Genomic DNA, 24742 nt, shown 5'->3' with positions numbered 1-24742 from the left:
TCTGGTGTCGATACCTAGCCAGACCGTCCCCCAAGTTGTTCTTTTTGTTTGTTTCAGGCATTTGATTTACTGCCTCTGGGACATCATCCTGGAATTGTTAGAGCTCAGTGCCTCTGCCGAGGAGTCTGCCGTAACCAGCTCCACCGCAGACACCCCAGGAAGACGGGCATCTCCCCTTAGCCAGAGGCCATTGTCCCGTTTCTTCGAGGGTTAGGAAGAGCGGATCACTCTGCCACCCAGAGACCAAGCAGAAGACCATACCCTCTGGAACAGGGCCATACTCAGAAGGCCTAGGGTCTCAGCAGCAACGTCCCCCCTCCCTCCTGCCACACACACACACACTTGGTCTGTAGCAGGCAATGGGCGTATATGCACCATTGCACACACATCCATTTCCATGCCTCCTTGTGTGTGGACTATTGCTGGTGGGTGGATCCTAGTTCCTCTGGAAAAGGGAGCCATGGGGGAGAGGAATGAGCCACCCCCGCCCCCTTGCCCTCCTTCCTGACACTATTTGCCGGTAGCCTGGCCTGTGCACACGTGCACCTGACCCCCCATACCCCCCACCCCCATGCAGGCTCCAGGGAGACTGGGAAAAGCACCACAGCTGGGTTTTCTTGGAGGAGAAGACAGTCTTCTGAGTTCTCTCTTCCCATCAGGAAACACAATCCATCCAGGAGTACTCTTGAAAGCCAAAGCGCTGGTCTCTCGAGCGTCCCCACAGCCCACAGAGGGAGCCGCTTCTCAGGGCTCTCCACGCTCATCGGTGTTGCCCAGCACCTCGGCCTGCAGAGGACGTGACTTCGGCTGCTGCCCTAGGAAGCTGCGTCCCTGAAGGGCAGACTGCCGAAGCTCCGGGGGGCCACCCCACCCCTCCACACTTTCCTGAGAGAGGGCTGCACTACAGACTGTACCAGCCCCTCCCCAAGAGCAAGTGCATGCTGGCCTCTGTGGCCTTCCCTGTCTGCCTTCACCCACCCAGCACAGCAGGTCACTCCGCCGTGACGAGTGAAGAACAAGACAGTCAGCACTAGCCTGGAACATTCCTGCTTCTCCTGTCACCCTCCCACCTCTGACCGTTCATTCCCAGCTTCCACTCTCCTTTGCTTATGGCGCCCGACAGCAGATGTTAGGTCCTGGGCAGAGTAAAATCGTGTGTCAACGTGGTCTCTGGCTCTATGGGTTAGGATGCTTTAGGCTGAAATTACTAAGAACGTTTATTTTTTTCCATCAAACCAGTCCCTGAGTAGGTGAGGCCCCGGCTTGGCGGATGCAGCATCTCGGACCTCATCGAGGGCCCAGATTCTTCCCATCTTTTTGTTTTGCCTTGTAAATACATTAGCTCATCTTCAGGCCACCAGCCTTCACAGTTGCTGCAGTTCAGGGCATCACATCCACGTATGACAATATCCTTGAAAGAATGGGGGCGTCTCCCCCATGTTTTCTTTTAAAAAATGAGGAAACAGTTTTCCAGAAGCCCTTCAAGAGTCCTCAGGACTCATTGCCAAAACCACCCGCCCTGAGCCAATCCATGACGTTGAGGATGCTTGAACACGATTGGCTCCTAGTAGTGTTTCCTCCGGGGGAGGTCACTCACCAGGAAGGTTAGATACCTGAGAAAATAGATGTTAGCAAGGAAGAAGCAGAGGTCGGGTGTTGTTGAAGAGTCTCTCTTGCAGGGCTCATTCTGCAAACACCACCAAAGCCCCCCTGTGCTTAACTTAAGAGTGAGGTTTGCCAAACATGCCACCTGAAGCTCTTCACATGCTTCACCTTCCCTCACCCACACGTCAGCCCCAGGAGGTGGTTCTGCTCTGTTCCCACTTCACGGGCACATGAGGCATAGAGGTGGGGACCGGTCACAGGTGCTTGAGGAAATGGCAGAGCCCACACGCAGAACCACTGTTCCAGTCTACCAGAGGGCGGGTTCTCACCTGTGAGGAGCCTGTGGTCTGGCAGACTCCTTGGTCAGGGCCATGTGGCCACGCGGTGGTCTCTGCTGCAGCTACTCAGCTCTCCCATGGGGGCCTGGGCAGCCACAGCATGTGCTCCTGTGATGGGCCTGGAGCTCCGAGTACCCTGAAGCTCTGTTCACACGCCACGGCAGCTGCTGGGTTTAGTCTGGAAGTAGGCCACAGACCTCATCCTAGTGAGTTAGCAGTGCTTGCTGAAGTCAAGTATGCGTGAGAATTACCTAGAGCCAGGGTAGAGGCCTGGGGAGCTGCGTATTAAGCTCCCAGGGGTAGCCAGCAAGAATGTAGGCCTTAAGCCACACCTGGAGTGTCGAGGGGTTAGAACCCAGACAGCTCCACTTGGGTGCTGTTAATGCACCACTGAATTTTAAAGTCACTTAATTGAGGTTGTAATTCTATCTGAACTGACTCTTAAAGGATTAATAAGAGTTAGCCTGTGAAAGCATGGGGAGTTCAGATGCAACAGTGAACCATGGGTGAAGACATGGAGAGTAGCCCCCCCCGAAAGACACCTCCTGTGTGACCCACTTCCCTGAGGTGCCTGGAGTGGTCGGGCTTACAGGACAGAAGGCGGTCATGGGGCAGAGGGGCGGGGGTGCAGTGGGGACAGAGTTTCAGCTGCTCGGGAAGAAGAGCTCTGGGGATCTGTTTTCACGTATATGTAGTATATGTAGCACTGCTGAACTGTACACTGAACAATGGTTACAATGCTGAATTTTATGTGTATTTTACTGCAGTTTAGAAATTTTAAAAATAAGCAGTATGGCACCAGGCAAGCCCAGCGTGTGGGGAGGGTGAGGCTGGAGCCTCCTGGGCTGGGAGAGGGCGCGGTGTGCCTGGAACCTGGGGTCCATTCCAGCCGCGTGGTGGGGGTCATGAAAGAATCTGGGGAGCATTCATCAGCAGTCCTGGGCCTTGATCACGCACACAATCAGCCCTGCTTGGTCCTGCCCCTGGAGACTTGACTCCTGCCTGCGTCATTCTGACCCCATGGGTGCTCCCAGCCCATCCCCACTGCTGACATATACAGTGGCTTCAGGCTCTGTGGAGTGTAGTGAACTTCAGGTGGTAAAACCCCAATCGGAATCCTCGCTCTGCCTCTTGGCAGAGGATGAAGATACGTTGGGAAGCTCACCTTCACGGAGACTGATTTCTTAGAAAAGGGGACAGAAAGGTTACCGCCCTTTTGAGCACAGAAAGAGCTCAGGTGTAACAGCTGGCCCTGCTGTGCCATGTCGGTGGCATGGCTTCCCTGCTCCCTTGTGTCGGGGGAGCAGCGGAGATGCCAGTCTTGGGGAGCCTCCTTGGAACCTGCTGCTTCTCGTCTTCCTGTGCTCCGGAGCAGGAGGGTGTGTTTCCTTAGGATGAGGGAGGAAGGTGAGCCAGCCCTGCTAGATACAGATGACAATGGGAACCTGGGAGGAAGGGAAAGTACGATGCTGTGGGCGTGGGAGCCCAGCTGGGCAGGCTCTGCCATAACTTAGCAGCTCTGTTTCCGCTGGGAGAGCCAAAAATCACAGGGCAGTGCCCGCTGACACTGCCTTTGTGGACAGAGAACGAAACCACTGCAGGGTGAATTCCAGACAGCAAACCTGCCTCACTGTGGTGTAAAGGGTGAGGGTGTGCTTCACACAAAACAGTGTCTCTCAGGAGACAGCCAGTGAGGGGAGGCACCCCAAACATGTCTAGACCCTCAGACTTGCCTGATACTTAGCAAAGGTGGCAGGGTCTGGTTTAAAGGTGGTGGCAGAAAAACCCAGAAGAATATCCAGTCAGAAGCAAATGTGGATCGTCACACCTTTTTCCTGCTGTGACCAGCAACAGGGTTGGAGGCAGGGCAAGCTCAATGCAGTGGAGGAGGTGTGGGCACCGACAGTCACCTGGACAGACGCCCTGCACTTGTCTCAGTCTCGCTGAGCCCTCCTGCCACGTCCCTCTCGCTTCTCACCTGTCTCTGGTCTGAAAGTACTTTTGAACTCGGCTTTTTTGGAAACAAAAACAAATGTGACAGGATACAGAAAACTACTAGCTCTGATGTCTTCACCAACACGACAAAATCTAATTTCTCCACACATCTTGATCCTTCAAACCTTACCTACAAGCGCTTCTGTATGAGTCACTAGCATACCATTTCTAGGATGTAGAGGGTTGGGAGGGGGAAAATGAAAGAAAATAATAGAATCAAACTTAGAAAACCATAAGTGACCTTGTCTACTTATTCTAATCCCAAATAGGGCTCTCTGTCACTGGTCAGTGTTTAGGAGATGCAGACTAATTTTAACACTGAAGTGTTATAAGGATTAAGAAGGTAAATCTGCAGCTTTTACGTAAGCAGTCCACACTTTGACATTTTTAAAATTGAAGTATAGCTGGTTAACAATATTACTACTTTCAGCTGTACAGCAGAATGATCTGGTTATATGAATACATCCATTTTTAAGGTTTTGATTCTTTTCATTATAGTTTATTACAAGATAATACAGTTCCCTGTGCTATACAGTAAGGGCTTCTCTGGTGGCTCATATGGTAAAGCATCTGCCTACAATTCAGGAGACCAGGTTCGATCCCTGAGTTGGGAAGATAACCTGGAGGAGGAAATGGCAACCCAGTCCAGTATTTTTACCTGAACAATTCCATGGACAGAAGAGCCTGGTGGGCTACAATCCTCCTTGTTGTTTATTTTTTATATGGCCATGTGCATACTTTTGACTTTTCCTTTCTTCCCTGTGTGTTCCATGTTACTGTTGCACTCTATTATTATGAGCAAGTTCAGTTCAGTCACTCAGTCGTGTCCGACTCTGTGACCCCATGAATCGCAGCACGCCAGGTCTCCCTGTCCATCACCAACTCCCGGAGTTCACCCAGACTCCATCGAGTCAGTGATGCCATCCAGCCATCTCATCCTCTGTGGTCCCCTTCTCCTCCTGCCCCCAATCCCTCCCATCATCAGAGTCTTTTCTAATGAGTCAACTCTTCGCATGACGTGGCCAAAGTACTGGAGTTTCAGCTTCAGCATCATTCCTTCCAAAGAAATCCCAGGGCTGATCTCCTTCAGAATGGACTGGTTGGATCTCCTTGCAGTCCAAGGGACTCTCAAGAGTCTTCTCCAACACCACAGTTCAAAAGCATCAATTCTTCGGCACTCAGCCTTCTTCACAGTCCAACTCTCACATCCATACATGACCACAGGAAAAACCATAGCCTTGACTAGATGGACCTTTGTTGGCAAAGTGATGTCTCTGCTTTTGAATATGCTATCTAGGTTGGACATAACTTTTCTTCCAAGGAGTAAGCGTCTTTTAATTTCATGGCTGCAACAAGAGAGAGTGGCAATCAAGCCGGCCAGATACTTGGATTAATCCATGAGGGTGAAGACCAAGATAGACAAACACAAAAGTCTGAGATTGCAGATAAAGGCACTCACATGAACACAGAAGCTGTGATTTCTCTGTGCCTGGTAGCATTGCATGGTGATCCATCAGCCCGGGGCATCAGACCTTTTGCCTATGCTCCTTGATAAAGAACCATTCTGCCACTCATTGCTATCAAAAAGATGAGCCTTGATTTAGCAAAATGTCTGCGTTTCATCTCAAATCTTGCTGTTAGGGAGGACAGACCTTATTAAGAAAAAAAAGCAACCCTTTCTTTGGAGTTTTTGTCCTTTACAAAGACATGGGGAGTCCCAAGTCAACCCAGGGGTGGCAAGCCAGGTTCTTTAGAGAAAAGTGAGGGTCCCTCTCATCAGGGCTCCATGTGTCTCTGGGAGAACTGTGTGGACAGGGTGGGTGGTAGGGCTTTTACTCGGGGACAGAATGTGTTGTGGAGATGGTCTCTCAGAAGTCTAGGGGCCTGTGCTCTGCTCTTGCCTACTTCCGTCCTCTGTCACATGCTCTTTGCTCAGGTGTGTTCCCTTCCTTACTCCAGCTCTGCACAGGTGGGCACCTTCCATCGTGAGAGCTGATTCACATGCCACCTCCTCGAAGCTTTATCTGATTGGATAACTCAGAGTTACCTACACTGCCTCTCAGATCAATGTGCAAAGATGTGGGGTCTTCAGCGACAGGTTACAATTCTTTGAGGTCAAGGAGCGTCATTCCTTTTCTGCTCCTGTTACACGCTGGTGCCTCCTCAACCCTCCTGTCTGCCTGGTGCACAATAGTCACTGATGCTCACTCAATTAAGGACATTGTACTCATCAACTTTTAGGAGGCAGAATATGTGAATAAGTTGAATGAAAGAAGAATTTGCTGGGGACAAAATAGGAATGAGGGGGAAGCAAATTTTCACTTTTAGGACCTTACATCTTCATTCTAAAGCAAGTATCGCACGAAAGAAGTTTATTTTCCTATTTCCTGTGCCAAAACCCACACAGCTTTATAACAGTACTGTTTGCAGTCCAAGTGTGTAGGCCGATAAGGTTCTAAAGCAATGTGCTTCTTCAGGAAAATTGGTCCTGATTTGAAAGTGGTTTTTAAGATTAGCCAGCCACAGAAACACCCAGCATACCCTGTCTCCATTCCAAGTCCTCCACCTTCACCTGCTCTTTACCTTACTGGGATTGGAAGACAAAAATTTGCCTGCAAGTAATAGCCTCAACTGCTTCCTGTCCCAGATGCAAATTCATCAGGAGTGCAATTATGGTGAGGACAAACAGCTTTCTCTTCCATTTGCTTTCTGGAAATCCTTTGGTCCCAGACCTAAAATTTTTTATTTCATACCTTCTCTGATAGTTTAAGTCACGTCTAAGATGCTGCAAGGAAGACCCTTCAGAGATGCAATAATAACCACAAGAAAAGGAGTATGGAAATGCCGCGTCACTCTCACAGGTGTTTGCTGTCTTCCCCGCCACATTCACTGCTGTGACTGTGAGCCCAAGCACAAATCAAAACTGGGCAGCTGCCATCAGAATGAAAACTCAGGAATCTAAGACGTCCGGAGTAGCTGCAGGTCAGCGTGTCGGCCCTGGGGGATAAAGTCGCCTGCTGTTTCTGGGCCCCAGTAGGAGCCTCTAGGCCATGACTTGAAAGAGGGCAACAGCAGGTGAAGGAGGAAGTTCAGTCTGAGGATTAAACAATGACGCATTTCAGGGAAAGGAGGAAACCCTAGACAACCTAGAGCTTGGGTCACGTGCTATCTCAGAGCAGGCCCATGGAAGGGGGCCCCGTCTGCTGTGGAACCAAGTCTGCCCCTGGGCCAGTGCACATGTGCACGACACATGATGTGGGGCAGTCTCAGGAGCCAGTCTGGTGTGTATCCACCCCGGGGCGGATTGGGCAGCCTTCAGTGTAAACCTCTTCGGGATTAACCACTTACTCAGGGTAGAACCCTGGGTAATTAATACCAGATCTGTTCCCTGCACTTCCTACATCCTGCATAAGGGTGAGGACCCGAGTGTTTCCTTTCCAGCATTCTGTTTGGACGAGATAGAAGAAGCTGTTGTCCTAATGCTGGAGACATAAGTCATCCCCTCGCACAGTGCCTTGTGCAGATGGCTTGTGAGTGGCACGTGGCATTTACTGGCCAGGCGAGAGCTGTCTGGAGAGAGAAGGGGGCAGTAAGTATGTGTGTATGGAGATGGCAGTAGTGTCTGTGGCCTGAAGTGCGGGGCTGTGCTCTTCCCTGCAGCAGTCTGGAGAGGAGCGAGGCCAGAGCTTGTGTCTCAGCAGGCCTGCACTCTGGAGGAATGCCCTATGCTGGGGTGGACAGACCTGAGAGTTGTGTAAGATTAGGGTTTCTGTAGCGGTTTCCCGCTACAGAATTTTCCTCATCTAGTCTTGCTAGATGTGACAGGAATTTTCCTCATCTAGTCTTGCTCATAGCAAGCAGCCTGAACCAGTTGTTTGCCTCACCCAATTCCTTCCCCGTGTTTATTTCTGAAGCCCTTTCCTTAAAAACAAAACCAAGTAAATAATAACAGGGGAAAAAAGGTTTAAAAAGACTTCATATCTCTGGCATTTTTCCTTTCTTATGCAACTCAAAAATTGCTTTCTCTTTAGTCCCTAAATTTTTCTCCTGTATCAGCTTACCAGTCTTTGTGGACCGAATGGCTGTCCCTAGTCTAACTGTCTCTTTGATCAATCAATGCGGACATCAACTTAAGATTACATGTAAACCTTAAACAGGTGATATTTCTTATCCTTGACTCCACATTTGATATTCTATGAGGAAGACTGGGGTGGGCTCCCCGAGTAGGGGACCACCATCCCTTCCCCTTAGTTGCAAGTTCAAGCGGTCCAAGAACTTGCCCAGATGGTGTTCAGCACCACAGGGCCTGAGACGGGGAGACCTTTAGGGGAGTTGTCCTGGGGGAGGGAAGAGCGTTCTCCGCCTGCTCACACCAGGCCGGCAGCCACAAAGGCCGGCAGCCGCAAAACCTCAGATCCCAGTGTGTGCCTCTGTCCGAGCGGACGGCGTGTGCTCGAAAACCGCAGACAGAACCACAGCTCGGGAGCCAGACATGACCTTGTTCTTCAGTGAAAAACAAGTGAACGTCACCTGCCCCAGGGTCACTTGGCAGCAGAGCCCCGCGACAGAAGGGGCTCCACTGAAAGGGCAGCGCAAATCCGGGGCATTAAAATAACCCGAATGGTGTCGTTTTCTGATCAAGTGCCTTTCCCTCCCGGGTTTGTGAGTTTCGAGCCTGAGAATGTCTCCCCACAGCTCAGGTTTCTCTGCTGCCACCCTGATCTCAGCCTGGAATCCAGGTCTGATGGAACTATGTCACAGTCCCGAAATGGAGAGACTTCATCTCACAGACGGTGGTGCTGGCAGGCCCAGCTCAGGCGGCCGGTCCCGGGCCCCGGGCAGCGTGGCACGTCCCAGCTCTCGGTAGACAGATGGCCTGAGCTCCAATCTGTGCCCAGTAAACTGGGGTCTGTGAGCCTCCCACCGAGAGCAGACGGGGAGCACAGGCCGAGGTGCCACAGGCTCACTTGGGGACAATCACGTCGGTTTGCAGACAGGTGGACCCTGGTGGGAGGCCCTTGAGTTTCTGGAAGGTTGGATTGGAGGGCGGCGAGCAGCCAGTTACACGATGGAAGACATGGCTCACGGCCGAGCTGAGCCCCTCTCTTTCATTAGCGGGGCCCCGGTGTGATGGCGTCACCCGCAGGGCAGGTGGGGCCTGGGGGTCAACGAGGAACCACCCCTTTCTTGGTGAGGACTAGGCCTCAAGGGGGACCACCCACTGCTCGTGTGCAAGAGAAGGCAGCAGAGTGTGGCCCCTTGGGCCTGGTGATCTCCTGGGTTGAGGAGCAGCCCTTCCAGAGCAGCCGGGGGCAGAGGGTGCCTGGGCCCTGTGCTCGGCCAGCCTCGCTCCCCACCTCCTCTGTGAGAACTGCAGCGGCAGCCAAGCCATTGCCCCTGCTCCTGCTTCAGCCCCTGCAAACTCCCTCCGGATGTCCCCTCGAGCCTCTTCGTAGTCCAGGAGCCGCGCCTTCTGCCGGGCAAGGTGTAGGAAGCCTGGCCTCCAGGTCCCAGAGGTGCTCGTGTCTTGAGTGGCTGCTTCCATCCCACGCATCTCCTGCCACTGTCTTTTACCACCACCTGCGGGCACGAGGCCAGCTTTGAGGCCCTTCCCCGCGCAAGCTGTATTTTATCTCTCAGTGCCCCCAGTGCCACGCAAGGTGCTCACAACACTGACTCTGAAGAACGCACCAATGGCAGCCCATCACACCTGGCGTGGAATCCTGAGGTGAGATCCAGGGATCAGCTTCATCTCCCCCCACAGCCTCCCCACCTCCGCCAGGGACCCCGTGCTCACATCAGGCCTCTGGCCTGTTTGTCTGCTGGCATGTCCAGGGCTCATTCCCTTGTCCATTGTTTCTCTCGCCAAATGCCGCCTTCTCTTCTCAGACAGGACTTTCCTGAGCAGACGGGCTGGAAAATAGCTGTCTTTACCACATAATCCCATCCTGCTGTGTCGTTCTTAGCACTTACTACCAACTGACAGTCATTGCATTAGCTCACACAATAGATTACTTCGTGACACTGCAAATGTTTCGATTTTTTGTTGTGTGTGACTGACTCCCATAAGACTGCAAACTCCAGGAGGGCCAAGACCTGGCTTTCTCCCCAACTAGTCCTGCGTGCTGGCCCATAGCAGTGATGGAATGCTATAGGTACTCCTCACTGAACAAATGGGTGAGAAAATGCATGAGCAGATGAATGTTTCTTTGTAAAGTAAGAACCGATATAAATTATCTCTTAATGTGATGGGTAATCAACCCCCAAATGATCTAAGGCTTCCTTTTAAAGAACCAAAGAGCATAAGAACTATAAAGGTCTTTGAAAGCTGGTCAATCCCCAAATGTATAGAGTAGGAAACTGAGTCCCAGGGCGGGAGAAGGGCTGCAGTGAACACTCATAAAATCAGTGTCTTTGACTTCCAGCCATCAGCTCTTTCTAAAACAGGGTCTGACATGACAACTCTTCTGAACAGATTCTGACCTGTCAATTTTCTACTGGTTTTGCATGCAAATAATTTTTACTAAGATGAAAAACAAAACAGACAAGAGAACAAGGCCAGCAGCATCAAATTTCACCTCCTATTGCCTCCAGGTATGTTGACTGAAAAGCAAGCCTCTGTGCTGCCCAGAGTCCCTTCAGTAAGCTTTGTTGTTGTTGAGTCACTCGGTTGTGTCTGACTCTCTGCGACCCTACAGACTGCAGCACACCAGACTTCTCTGTCCTTTCCCATCTCCCAGAGCTTGCTCAAACTCATATCCATTGAGTTGGTGATGCCATCCAACCATTCATCCCCTGTTACCCCTTCTCCTCCTGCCTTCAGTCTTGTTTCTGCATTCTTCCCCACTTTTGTGTGTCCGGCAGGACCCTGCAAGATTGTCTGCAATTGGAATAGAAGAAATGCAAGTGTAAGCCAAAAGCTAAGTTGTGCCTGGGACTCCACCCTCCGTCTGCCTTCTCCCCAGACACCTGTGGAATCTCACCGTGGGTATTTTAGATGGACGCAACCCGCTCAGTTCTGCAGTAAGGGGTGCACCTGCTCTGCTCATCAGACATCAGCCATTCTTGATGTTCCTTTTAAAGAAATTCTCTAGAGGCTTCTAAGAAACTCCCAGCCTATCAAAGCCTTCTCTCCCAGCTGGCCCTGGAGGGTGACTCCCCAATCTTGCTCTGCATGTAAAATTATGTTTGACAGCAATGAAAACCAACAGTTCAACAGCAATCATTTCTTGGCAGGGCAGATTGGCATGAGACCTGCCCCAAAACAAAATAAGCCTTTCAGGGAAGTATTTTTCAAGCTGGGTTGGCCTTCTCAAGCCTCTTGGAGATTCTAGTATGGCTGACTTGGGAGTCGAGGCTGAGCCCCAGCCAGAGCCATCAGTGACAGTCAATGACATGATGGCCAGGAGGGGAGACCCAGGGCTGAGTGTCTCCTGAACAGCTCAGACAAGGGTGACTGCTGCGGACCTTCCCCTGGGGAGAGGCCGTCTACACTGCGCCTGCTGTTCTCCAATATCCCGTCAGTGATTTCAGTCCTGGAGGAGGAGTCAGACAAGCACCCCTTCCTTTCCCTCCTCCTCTTTTCACTTCCCAGCTCCTATCCATCATTCTTTACAGTTCTTAGCATTACCACCTTTCCCAAGGCTGTGTGCCACTCTGAGGGGCCTTCTGTCACCAGGGAGCATGCTGTGTTCCCTGGGCCTGAGATCTTGTTCCATCCCGTGTCTCTGGTCTCCTGCCTCCTAAGCTGTTATGAAGCCTTGCTTTCTAGGCTTGGTTCCAGCGTGGGCCCACAGCATAAAGCAAACATCAAAGATGGCAAAGAGCCCAGGGACATCATGGTTCATCGTGCCCTGGGAATAGCCAAGCCACGTTTGCGCTACTTCTGAACGCCCACCAGAGGTAGCCCGATACCTCCGGAGTCAGGCCATAGCCGGGGCCTCGAGGCCAGCAGGTGGCACTGTTAGCTCAGCCACCAGCAGGGAGCGATCCCCACTGGGCAGGTGGGCAGCACCCTGTCTGGGCAAGTGGCGTCCCTGCGTGGGGAGGGCAATCCCCGAGGAGATGCTGCCATGACCCGCCACATGCAGCTTCCCCGCCCCACAAGCACAGCCAGGCCCTATGAGCCTGAGTTGGTGGAAAGCTCCAGATGAGGAACTGGGTTCTCGGGTTCGGGTTCTCACTGCACAGATGCTTTGCTGGGAGGCCTGAAAGGAAGTCATTCATTCTCTCTGCCCACAGCTTCCTCGATTTTCCATGCATTTACCTAACATAAATTAAAGCCATACTGTAGGACCAGATGGGCTCAGGACTCAGGAACAAAAAGGACAAGCCCTGTGTTGGACAAAGTCGCAGTGGGCAGGGTGGGGAAGGGCGTGGACCCCATAGAGGAGAAGCAACTTGCTCTCATAGAAATTGCTACTGTCAGCTTGGGCTCCTCAGAGGTGGTTCCGCCCTGTTTTCAGTGCTCTGTGTAAATTAACTCATTTAAGAATCCCAGGATCGGCAGGGCCTTGTGGGCTGCCGTCTATGGGGTCGCACAGAGTCAGACACGACTGAAGCGACTTAGCAGCAGCAGCAGCAATCCTCCCAAAGAGGGCATGAAGGATGAGTTCTTCCCCATATTTAAAGGTGGCATGATGGAAGCTTGGAGGGGCTAACTGACTCTTGCTGGCTCATCTATCTGTAAGGGGCTGAGCTGGTTCAAAGCCAGGCACTCCAGCCCCTAGCCCATCCCCACAATCACATTGTTTAGTCATCTGGCCCCCAAACCAGCGCAAATCCGTAGCAGAACCAACGAAGCTCCTATACCTCGCCCCCAGTTCTTGTTCTCTCCACCACGGCGCTCCCCCCTGGTCCTGAAGCCCCTCCGTCAGGGGTGCTCTTCAACCAGGTCTCCAAGGACCTGCTCCCTCGATTTCTTCTCTGTCCTCTGCACCCCAGACAGAGTGTGGCTGCGCACACTCCCACCCTGTGAACCCCTGCATGTCCGATACCCCTTTCTCTGCTTCTTCACAGATAACAGTTACCACCACTTACTTGCCATTCTTGTGTCTTCTTCTCTAAAGTGCAGTGTCTGAAGGCAGGCTCTATGGTCCTCAATGCCAGAGCCCTGGTGCCCGGCACATTAGAGCATTCAGTAAACAGTCGATGAATAACAGACGAGCAAATAGCAGATCAATCCACAGGGTGGAAGCAAAGACCTGGGGTGCTCTGTGCCCCGTGCTTAGATACCACTCGCACACCGAAACCTGGCCAAACCCTGCCTCCTCTGGACGCTCTCTGAATCTTTCCACTTCTTGGAGAGATTTGTTCCTTGAGGTTTAATATCACATCCCCAACAAATCTTCACTTAAACTGTGGGTACTTCTGAAAGGGAGATTACAATACCTCAATGAATTTTCAGCCATGAACACTCCTGAATATACTAAACAATACATATACAACATTTTATATATGAGAGCCAAAGTGAAATAGAGCTGGTGTGGATGCAGTCCTTATAGCACGCCCATCAGAGCACCTGCCGCTTTGCACGCTGCACTGATTGGCTTCTATTTCTGGCTCTCTGCTTTCCTGGCACCCATGAGAAGGGTTCTTCCCAGATGCTTGGTGGTGGGTGGGTAGGTGATACCATGTGACTGGTCCTAGCCTATCACACCTAAGTGGATCTGTTACCCACTTAAAGTTCCAATGAGAGACATGGGCACTCTCTTTCCCTTTTGACTCGGCCACCTGCCAGCCTTAGCCCGAGTCCCCGAGTGACTGTGATGAGCAGGGGACCCCATCTCTCCAGTCTCCACACAGCACTTTTGTGAGGTATTCTGTGCTGTCCTTGTTTTGCAGAGAAAGAGCAGGCTCTGAGTCATTAAACGATTTTCCTGAGATGACACAGGTAATAAGTGACAGCCAGGAATGGCAATCAGGGGTGTTTGACACTAAAACACATAACTTTCACTTACTCTTACTCTCTGGCAAATCTGTGTTAAATAAAAAACGAATAGGAAAATGGGAATACCAGCCATTTCCTGGAAAACAGAAGCTTTGTCAGGGTACCACGGCTGTGGGGAGTAAAGAGGGCACTGGGGTCCTAAGAAACCCATGACCAGAGGGGATGTGAAGGGGATAATCTATGGACCACATTGTCCCGGTTCATATTTTTGCATGTTGAAGAGTTAGAATCCTTGGTCTGTAGCTTGATTCCTTCCACCTACAGACTCATTAATGCAGTAAAGGAATATGCGGGCTTCCCAGGTGAAGAACCCGCCTGCCAATGAAGGAGCCCTAAGAGACACAGGTTTGATCCCTAAGTCAGGAAGATTCCTTGGAGGAGGGCATGGAAACCCACTGCAGTATTGTTGCCTGGAGAATCCCATGGACAGAGGAGCCTGGGAGGCTACAGCCCACGGGGTTGAAAGAGTCATATACGACTGAAGCCACTTCGCTTGCGCGTACAACACGCACGTAAAGGATTATGCAATGAGTCTATCCGTGTGCCAGGTCTTGTGCTGAGGGTGCCCTGATGGGCGCTCTCCAGCTCCCCGCTGTCAGGGACCTACAGGCTGTCCATAGAGCCCACTCCTTCCATGTTTCAGACAGAAGCAGCCACCCCTGTAGAGGCTAAGTGGCCAGTCGTTTGCTCTGAGAGTTCTCGAGAGTCGAATCTCAGCTCCCCCACGTGCTCTTGGGCACAACTTCTGAGACTCTCTGCTGTTCCATTTCTCATCTGCCCTAAGCTCCACTTGACCTTGTGGAGTGATCGCCAAAGTGATGGGATAAGCATCTGCAAGGACAGCCCAGATGTCTTTTAAATGGGAAGTGGTACATGGACGAGAAACCCTCTTCTCCCAACCCTCACGTTTAGTTTTTAAAGAGAGAGGAGACAGATGTATTTCCACCAATTCTGAGGCTTTTTAAGAGGAAGGGGTGGGAACTCGACACTGAAAAGGAGCCACTGTAAATGCTGTGACCAGTGGAATTTTTGTGGCCTGATGGCTTTGAAAATAAACTCCAGGCTGGGTGTAATCGTACCTCCTGCCACAGGAGATTAGCTAATGTGGGTGAAGCACTTGGACTTCAGAAAGCAAAACACTGTCATGATTAGCAGGATTCTGATACCTCCCTCTTGAGATTCTTAACCGACTTGCTCCGTGCCCTTTTGGCAAATCCTTGTATTGCTGCTTCCAGAATCAGGAACAAAATTTTCCGGATCAGATGGGCTCCTCCACTGCTCTTCAGAAGACCTGTTAGGTGGAAGGTCCTGGGGTCTCAAGGAGGAGGTGCAGACTGGGAGAAGGAGGAATCAAGAGAAGGAAAGAGAGAAGGAACACCAACGCAGCTCAATTCTCTCTTCCCCTTAAGGCCTTCTCCAAAGCACTGCGTTTGTCTACAAGAGCAAATGAGGTGTAATTTGTTACCAAAAGCAAATCTTGACTCTCTCACTATAAAAAGTCTAAAATAAACAAAGCCCAGGGGAAAAGGGACCTAAAAAGAAAGAACACTGATGCAGAGAACAGATGGTTATCATGAAAATGGGAGGGACCAACGTATCCCCTGCTTGTGTCCCTCCCCGGATGGTCCCTGCTTGCCACCTGGGTCCATCCCAGCTGCAGAAGATCCCCTCAGCCCCCTTTCCCAGGCCGGCTGGTCACCCACCCCTGCGTGCCACACCCTCTCCCACACCTCACCTGTCACCTTGCCTCTGGCAACGGTGTCAGCATACTTTTAAAATTCCTTCTGGAAGTTGCTCATGGCCCTGGAGCAGGCATGCTGTTTCCTCTGTGTTATCATGGCAGGCTTACATGATGCAGCCACCTTGGTTAGAGCTGTACAGCGGTCCTTCGTTTGCTACTAAAATGTGTTTCTCTCTGATAGAGTGTAAACGCTTCAAAGGCAGGACTCTTATCTTACTTACATCTGAGTACATAAATGTGTGCCTTGATAAAACCACACTTTATTCATCAGTACACGTCGAACATTCCCCAAACGTGCCCACCGGTGCCAAACTACATGGAAGTGGCAGAAAATCCTCAAGGTCTGCCTCCCAAGCAGGAGCCTCCTGCAGAGTCTTCCACTTTCTGCTAACATGGTACCTGAACTCTTCACTGAGGACAATCTCTTCCTGCAGGGACTTCCCTGGGGGTCTGGTGGTTTAGACTCTGCAGAGGCTTGATACCTGATTGGGGGACTATGATCCCTGTGAGGCACAGACAAAAAAACAAACAAACAACAACAACAAAAACCCTAAAAATCTCTTCCTTTGGATGAAGACAGGGTTCTCCTCCTCCCTGGGATATTCTCAGACTCTCAGATAAAGTCTGGTTTTGTCCTGCTTCCAAATGACTGGCCTGAGAACTCCTACCCTCACCTCAGCACTGAGGTCTGGCTGAAATACCCCAAAGAGCCTGGCAATGATACATATCTCAGTTACAAGAATTAACATGCTCTCCAAGTCTTTCTCTTCTTAAGTGGCATGGCCCCAAAGGAACTCATTGTTACTGTCTGTGTTTGGGGTTGGGGAAGGCCAGAGCCCCGTATTCTCAGGAAGACTAAGTGGGTAAGAATAGATGCTACCCTGGGCAGAACACAGATCTCCTTCAGCAGGGTCTGTCATGGGCAGGCTCTGGGAGATGAATGCACCCCTAAGCGTCGATGCAGGTCGTTCTATGAGAAGTGTATTCCTTTCTGAGGCTGAGCGGATCGTGGAGAGCCGTGGGGGCCATGAGGGCATCTTTATCAAGAGAGACAGCTAAGGGCCTACAGAAGGATGAGTGATGGAAAGATCTGGAAAGTGATGTAGCCTGGAAGGGGAGGATTAAATGGCCAGAGGGAAAGAGAGGTTTCTTTGTGGATGAGGATGGAAGTGAGTCATCAAAGCTCAGAGAGATGACTTGAAGACAGATACCCAGAACCTCATTTAGAAAATCAGGGAGGTGTTAGGATGACTCCGAGCAACCCTGGAATGTATTTGTAGGCTTAACCCTGACTTGCATATGTGAAATTGCATAATTTGAGGCTAATTTGTTTTGAATTTCTGCCTTATGGGTCTCTTTAGTTTGGATAATCCAAGAACATCTTGTGAAAAACTTTGAACTGGGGTTTAAGTTGAACATGCAACACAGCTGAGTGTGGAAAAGAACTGTGTACACATCTGAAAGAGAAATCATTTAAAACCATTCCTTAAATCCCTAAGCAGAACAGTGTGTGACTGGGAAGAGCAGACTCTTTGCCCCCATGTTCCCTGAGGCATCCTGCCTTGCTCTGTGTGTTCGTGAGGCTGACCTGTGCTCAGCGTCTGTAGAGATGTCAGGTTACCTGTGACATTTTCCCATAAAGGAAGGATGAGCTCTGGGGGTCACACATACCTAGGTGCACATACCCCAGAGCCTCTGTCCCCTGTGGGTGACACAGGGAGGCCCGTGCTCACATGCCCTTCCTGTAGGCCTAGAGTACAGGTTGGGTGTCGGGTGTCCAGCAGGACCTTGACCCACAGGAGGACCCCATCTATCCCTCCGCTTCTCTGGGGATGGACACAGTGGTCACCTGCTGACTCCAGCAGGTCCTCTCACCTCCGTGACCTCTCAGCCGCTCTGTCTCCTCCGACTCTGCCCTCTTCCCTCCCCTTCCTTGGCAGCCTCAGAGCTTTTACCAAATCTCAAATCTCACTTTAAAGCCCCACTGGGAACACTCCAAGTGCTTCCTGTGCCCACACTCTCCGCAGGGACTTCTGAGGACTTTGATGAATGGGTCCTGCTCCCCTGACCTTCTCTCTCATAAACACATCTCGCCTTCACATTCTCCCTCCACTCCGCCCCGCCCCACCACACATGCCCATCTTCCTGCCCCTCAGCACCTGCAGGACGCCCTTTCCCGAAGGACACGCCTGTGAATATTTTGTCCCTCTGCCTGGACGGCCCCACATTGAACTCCCAAGGGCCTGTCTTTTATTTGATCAACTCCAGTCTTCCGAGTTCAGCTTCGAAGTCACTTCTAGTGTGCTGTCACCTATTCGGTGCTGCTCTTCATGGAATGGTGTCTTGTGTGTGTGTGTTAGTCGCTCAGTTGCTAAGTCACGTCTGACTCTTTGCTACCCCTCAGGCTGTATGTAGCCTGCCAGGCTCCTCTGTCCATGGGATTCCCCAGGCAAGAATACTGGAGTGGGTTGCCATGCCCTTCTCCAGGGAATCTTCCCGACCCAGGGATTGAACCCACGTCTCCTGCATTGTGAAAGTGAAAGTGAAGTTGCTCAGTCGTGTCCAACTCTTTGCAACCCCATGGACTGTAACCCACCAGGCTCCTCCGTCCATGGGATTATCCAGGCAAGAATACTGGAGTGGGTTGCCATTTCCTTCTTCACTCCTGCACTGTATGCAGATTATTTACTGTTGCGCCACCAGGAAAGCCCGAGGTGTCTGTAGTCCTGTCTTACTGTCTCTACTAAAAAGACCTGCTTACTTGTCCTTCTGCAGACCAAGCTCCCAACCTCCAGGAGAAGCATCTGGTCTTGTTCACCAGGGTCTCCTTGGCCCAGAGAACAGTCCAGAATAGGTGCTTAGTGAATCTATGTTTTAAGCTTCTGTGTGGAATAATGATGGGCTTAAAGAGAAGTTGCAGAATGCCAAGTTCCCATACATCTTTCACCCAGCATCCCCTCATGGAAAATCTTATAAAATCATGGTAAAATGATTGAAAGGATATTATCATTTGATCCAATACTCTTAACTAATCTACAGACCTTATTTGAATTTCACCTGTTTTGGTGCTGTAATATTGTGATTTATAATATGAAATATGTACTTGGTTCTTGTCCCCATTGCTAGCTCCTAAAGCTCTCGGAATTTTCTATTAAGAAAGCAAGCAAGGCGTCTTTTGTTATGTTAATGAGGTGACATTTGGAAAGCCCCAGGTCACCTCTGACCTCTGGATGGGGGTTGGTTGGGGGGGTGGGGGTAGGGAACGACAAACCCAGTGATTAGAGGTTTGTTTTTCAGCCCTTCCCCCAACCCTAACTCCAGGGATGGGGTAGAGCTAGAGATTGAACTTAATCACCAGATGTCAGTGGGCTGACTGAGCACGCAGGCAGGGCCAGTGGGCTGTTCCATCACACCTACATAATGAAGCCTCCAGAAAACCCAGAAGGACAGGGTTATGAGAAATTTGGAGAGAGTGGACACTCAGAGGGACTGCTCTTTCTCCCCACATCCTGCAAGGTCTCTCTTCTCTGTGCTGCTCCTGAGTCATTTCCTTCTTTGGTAACCTGGTAAGCATAAGTGCGTGTGTGCTCAGTTGTGTCCAGGTCTTTGCAACCCCACGGACTGTAGCCTGCCAGGCTCTGTTAGTCCCTGGAATCCCTTTCCTTATGTTTGGCTTCCCAGGTGGCCCAATGCAGGAGACACAGGTTCGATCCCTGGGTGGGGAAATCCTCTGGAGAAGGAAGTAGCTACCCACTCCAGTATTCTTGCCTGGGGAGTCCCATGGACAGAGGAGCCTTGTGGACTACAGTCCATGGATCACAAAGAGTTGGACATGACTGAACAACTGAGCGTACGCACACACACACACACACACAAACAAGCACAAGGGGATTCAGTTCAGTTCAGTCTCTCAGTCGTGTCCGACTCTGTGACCCCATGCACTGCAGCATGCCAGGCTTTCCTGTCCATCACCAACTCCCAGAGCTTGCTTAAGCTCATGTCCACTGAGTTGGTCAGGCCATCCAACCATCTCATCCTCTGTCATCCCCTTCTCCTCCTGCCTGCAATCTTTCCCAGCATCAGGGTCTTTTCCAAGGAGTCAGTTCGTCACATCAGATGGCCAAAGTATTGGAACTTCGGGTTCAGCTTCAGTCCTTCCAATGAATATTCAGGACTGATTTCATTTACGATAGACTGGTTGGATCTCCTTGCAGTCCAAGGGACTCTCAAGAGTCTCCTCCCACACCACAGTTCAAAAGCATCAATTTTTCAGCGCTCAGCTTTCTTTATAGTCCAGCTCTCACATCCATACATGACTACCGGAAAAACCATAGCTTTTGACTAGACGGGTCTTTGTCGGCAAAGTAATGTCTCTGCTTTTTAATATGCTATCTAGGTTGGTCATAGCTTTTCTTCCAAGGAGCAAGCATTTTCTAATTTTATGGTTGCAAGGGGGTTAGGGTTTGAGAATTTTGGAGGACACCTCAGACCATAACAGCCCAGGCCTTCACAGGGCATTACTTGTGCAACAGGCTGTCAAAGTGGGGCATTTCTTATGGTCTCAGTTTCTGGCGGTGATGGGAAAGATTAAGAATTAAGGAGGGAGCAAGAAAGGTGGAGGTTTCTCTAAAAAAAAAAAATGCTTTGCATGCATGCATCTTCCTAACTGCTGCTCAGGCCAACTGAGATAAGTTTAAAGGAAGCTCCCAGGGGCTTTGACACACACCCCTTGGATTAGGAAAGAATGTGGAAGAAGGTCTGAAGGGAAGAGGCCATCCCTGGCTTGGGGATGGGGAGGGCCGTGTTGGGAGGATGAAGAGAAAGCTGCAGTTACCTGAGTGGTACAAGAGGCTGGACAAGAAGAAGAATTTTCAAGATCCAAATACAGATCCCAGGGCAGAGCCCAGCCATGAAGCGGCTTGAAAGCCTCTCTACCCAAGGGGACCACCCACGTGGGGTTGCTGGGAGGGTAACCTCAGCAGAAGAGGATCGAGCTGAACCACCAGCTGTGGGCTGGGAGGGTGTTGTGAGCAGCAGCCAAGGCAGGTGACACCCACATCAGAAAGTGGCGGTGACCGTGCCCAGTGGGAGGGGCTCAGAGGAACCTAGAAAAGCCCCATGAGAAAGAAAGACAGCCTTGGGTCCTCAGCACAGAAGGCCCCATCATAGCTGCATCTGTCACATAGGGAATGTGCACCCCACCACTGCCTTGCACCCCCAAAAAGCCGATGCAACAAGAAGCCTGAGAAGGACAGGAAGATCTGAGTGGGCAGCAAGGTAGGGCTTAGTACCCTGGGTACTAAGCCTGGCAGGGGAGGCAGAGGGAGCCATCAGAAGAGAGTTTGATAAAAGAATGGAAATGACCTGAAAATTCTATGGGACCTGCAGGAAGGAAGAGGGAACTGAGAAAGAATTCAACACAAAGTGCAGAAAAGTCCCCTCCTATTTGCACTCTGCTACATTCAGTCCTTCAGAAATAAGGTAGGACAGTTACAAAGTTGTGCTCACCAATCCAGCCACGTGGGGCTCAATGCTCTGTGGGCACCACCTTCAAATTCTTAATAATTTTTAACTGGAGGCCCCAAATTTTCGGATTTCCCTGGTGGCTCAGATAGTAAAGAATCTGCCTGCAATGCAAGAGACCTAGGTTCCATCCCTGGATGGGGAAGATCCCCTGGAGCAGGAAATGGCAACGCACTTCAATATTCTTGCCTGGAGAACTCCACGGACAGATGAGCCTGGTGGGCTACAGTCCATGGGGTCGAAAAGAGTTGGACACGACTGAGTGACTAACACTTTCACCCAGGTTTTTACTTTGCACTGAGCCCTGCAAATCAAATAGGTAGTTTTGGTTATATAGAGAGCAGGGACTTAGATGTGTTCTATGTAACCCCATGGGATACATTAGATCTGATCCAGGGGAGGTAAAAAGAAACAGCTTTTAGCCCAATATTAGGAAAAGTTCTCAAAACTGGTGGTTGCCCAAAATGGAACAGGCTATATAAATAGGAAGAGCTTCTGACACCAGCCTCCTTACAGCAGAGGAGGGTCAGCTACTTGGCAGGAATATTGGAGGCACAATTTAAGCATTGGACTCTGTACCCTCCAAAATCCCTTCTAACCCTGGAATTATCTAAGTCTTTGATTAATGAATCTCCTTCGAGGTGTCTGCTTTACCCTCTTCACCAGGAAATGAACTCACTAGTGCTGAGACAGGTGAGGGTCTTGCCAAGTCCAGCCTCTAACCCTCCACGGTTGGGAGTTTTGCTGACTCCCTGGGTTTCTGTCCAAGTCGTGAGCTGTTGTTTTCCTTGATGAGGACATTACTGCCATTACTCACTGTATTTTTGATCATCGTTAAGTTGGACGTTGTTATGGCTGGCACACTGTGACTTCCAGCTTCTAAGAAAAGGCCTAAAAAGACTCAGAAAGTGTCTTGGGCTTAAAGCCGTGTTCATTAATCATCGTTTTGACAACAAAGCATAAACAGACCTAACAAATACTGATTAAATGCAACTTTAGACATCTATGCTTGTGTTTTGGTTCTTGTCATCGGCATGATTATTAGTCTTGGGGAAGAGGTTTCTCAGAGAAGGAAAGAAAGTCCAAGGCTTGCTGAGACCTTCCACAGGTAACCGCTCAGCCTCTACCTTCATGGGGCTGGTCTCTGAGGCTTCAACCTGAAGGACCAAAGCTCCAGTACAGACACCATCGGGGATGGTCCTGGGTCAGGAACCCACAGGAAATGGGTGTAGTTGGTCATGCCCAGTAAACTCATATTGGAAAACTCTGGGCTTCTTTCATAACCACATTTTGGCCTTGACCTTTCTAGCATTTAGCCTCCCGACAATGGAGTCTGTGTGTCTCCACACCCTCCGTGCAGGCCCCCTAATTACCACCATCCGTTAAGCTGTCAGGAAGAAACCCCTAGCTCAATCCCGTCTTTATCAGACTCCGGCTGCCAATGGGGTCAAGACAGGCGTCAAGTCTGACCCGCCTGGAGCCCCTGTCCAGTGCTGGTCCCCACGCTCACTGGGGCCTTTGTGATGGGGCTGGGGACAGCCACCTGGGGCCCCAGCTCAGTCCCCTCAGATGCACTGCAGACAGGGCGGAGCCAAGAGCAACAATGGGGCTGACTCAGTGAGGGCCTCCTTGTTGGCTTCATCTTCGGGGAATTTTGCACACAGGAGTTATGCGGGGTTGTCAAAGCCTTAAACTGGAAACGGAGACTCTACTGAATAGGCAGGAATCTGGTGTCAGGGAAAAACAATTCCTCAGCTTGGACCTGCTGTCAGAGACCATGGAGTCATAGATGTTATCACTGCCAAGGAACTTAGTGGTCATCCGACTCACCCTTTATTTTACAGGTCAGTGTAAGTGTGGCCAAGGGAGTAGGGTTTGACTTTCATCAGTGAGCCTGGTTTTCTTGAGTTCTAGGTGAGTAATATTTTAAAGTGAGCTCTATATAATAAATCCAGGTGTGTTACTATGTGGCCCCATGTTACTCGCTGTCTGTTTCATGCACGTGTGTTTTCTTTCAAACAGAAGATCATAGATTCTCTCCAGGACAATTATTTCTTCTCTATTCCCCACAGAAAAGTGCTAGCAAAGAAAGTGCTGAGGGTTCGTTCATGATCTTTTCTGGTTTTTTCTTGTTTTTCTGTCCGAGTGTGTTTCTGTGTGTCAATGTCTCCCTAGATAGATGATAAAGGCCATGTGAAAATTAAAATAGAACCCTCACATCTCATTGCTCATCTTGCTACTCCGTTTAAAAGATGAGAACACTGAGGTCCAGAGAAAGGAAGTTATTTGCACAGGATCACTCACCAATAGATGATCTAAACGCAGGTCCACAGTTTATGCAGGGCTCTTCCCATAACTCCAAGGTAGCTGCTTGTGATCACATATTAATAGATACAGGTTGAAGGGGACAAAGGAAATGAGGCATCAGAATAGACCCTTAGTACTTTCCTGACCAGTGGTTAAGACTCTGTGCTTTCATTGCAGGGGGCCCATGTTCAATTCCTGGTTGGAGAACTAAGATCCCATATGCCACACAGTGCTGGCAAAAAAGAAACACAAAACAAAACCAACCAAACAACAACAAAAATTGACCCTTAACTGATAACATGATCATTGTTATTAGTAATACTACTTGAAGCGTGCAGAGCTATTAGTTTACAAAGATAAACACTGTTAACAGTTTCTTATATGTCCCTCAGTAAACCACGTGCATTCTTATTTACACAAGGGGAAATTCTGTCATACCTGTTGCTCTGCACATTGCTTTTTTCACTTGCAAACATTTCTGAGGGATCCTTCCACACCCGCACGTGCAGGTCCACTTTATGCTTCTTCAAAGGCCCTTAGGGTTGGATCGACCACAGCTTATTTCACCAGCCCTATAGTGATGGACAGTTGTTTCCAGATTTGTGCTTAGAGGTGTCTATTTTTCACACTCTGCCCTGAAGAGTTTTAAGTAACTAGCTTGACATCAGATTAGCCAATCTTTCATAGTTTTATGTCTTTATTTTAGAAGATGACAAAACTGAAATCCAGAGAAGTGTGGTCATTTCAACTACTAGGGGCAAAATCCTAAGAAGCAGGACTTTGTATTCCTGTGTCCTCTTCCACTGGTCACTGCAACATGCTTGGGCCACTTAAGGGCGCTGGACCTGCTGGCCTTGGCTACTTATAGAGGCAGTCAAGAGCCACCGCCAACATCATCTCCAAGGAATAGCCACAATCTGACCCAACAATCTTTGCTGAAAGCACTGATTCATCAAAAGACTCTCATCATGGTTTTAATTTTACTAGCCCAAAGACCACTGGATTAAACTTCCCATTTCAGTGGATGAACCCAACTGCTTTGAATAAAGACGTAATTCAATAAAAACTTAATACTCTCATAAAATTGAGTATTCTCTGGTTCCCCAATGAACTCCAAAACATATTAGATTTCTTCTGCAGATGACATGAGATGAGTGGCTTTCACTGACTAACCCTATTATGCCTTTTAAAAATACATTATTATTTAAATGTTCAAATTTCTTTTATCCTACAAATCTACAGAAGAGCAATCACAGTGTTCCTGGACAAGAAAGAGCTGATGGA

At 50.0% G+C, this 24742-nt stretch overlaps 1 protein-coding gene and 1 long non-coding RNA gene across 3 annotated transcripts in view; one reads left to right on the top strand and one right to left on the bottom strand.

The window, feature by feature from the left end:
* SNX19 (sorting nexin 19) overlaps window positions 1-1167 on the top strand; it is a 32691-nt gene extending 31524 nt beyond the window's left edge. The window contains exon 11 of the mRNA XM_019954871.2: window positions 58-1167. Coding sequence (XP_019810430.2) covers window positions 58-214 — 157 coding nt within the window. The 3' untranslated portion in view covers window positions 215-1167. The remainder of the gene's footprint in view (window positions 1-57) is intronic.
* Window positions 1168-4322: 3155 nt separating this feature from the next.
* Window positions 4323-24742, bottom strand: part of LOC109554226 (uncharacterized) — a 108396-nt gene continuing 87976 nt past the window's right edge. Inside the window, exons 7-10 of one of the 2 annotated variants that reach the window (XR_011564912.1) lie at window positions 15054-23518; window positions 12978-13307; window positions 9736-10818; window positions 4323-9518 (exon numbers count right to left, since the gene is read on the bottom strand). This is a non-coding gene — a long non-coding RNA (uncharacterized lncRNA). Of the gene's footprint in view, window positions 9519-9735; window positions 10819-12977; window positions 23519-24742 lie in introns of both variants that reach the window. The other variant, XR_011564911.1, reaches the window with a different exon arrangement.

This window comes from Bos indicus, chromosome 29, assembly GCF_029378745.1.
Source record: "Bos indicus isolate NIAB-ARS_2022 breed Sahiwal x Tharparkar chromosome 29, NIAB-ARS_B.indTharparkar_mat_pri_1.0, whole genome shotgun sequence".
NCBI lineage: Eukaryota > Metazoa > Chordata > Mammalia > Artiodactyla > Bovidae > Bos > Bos indicus.
This window is presented reverse-complemented; position numbering and strand designations above follow the sequence as displayed.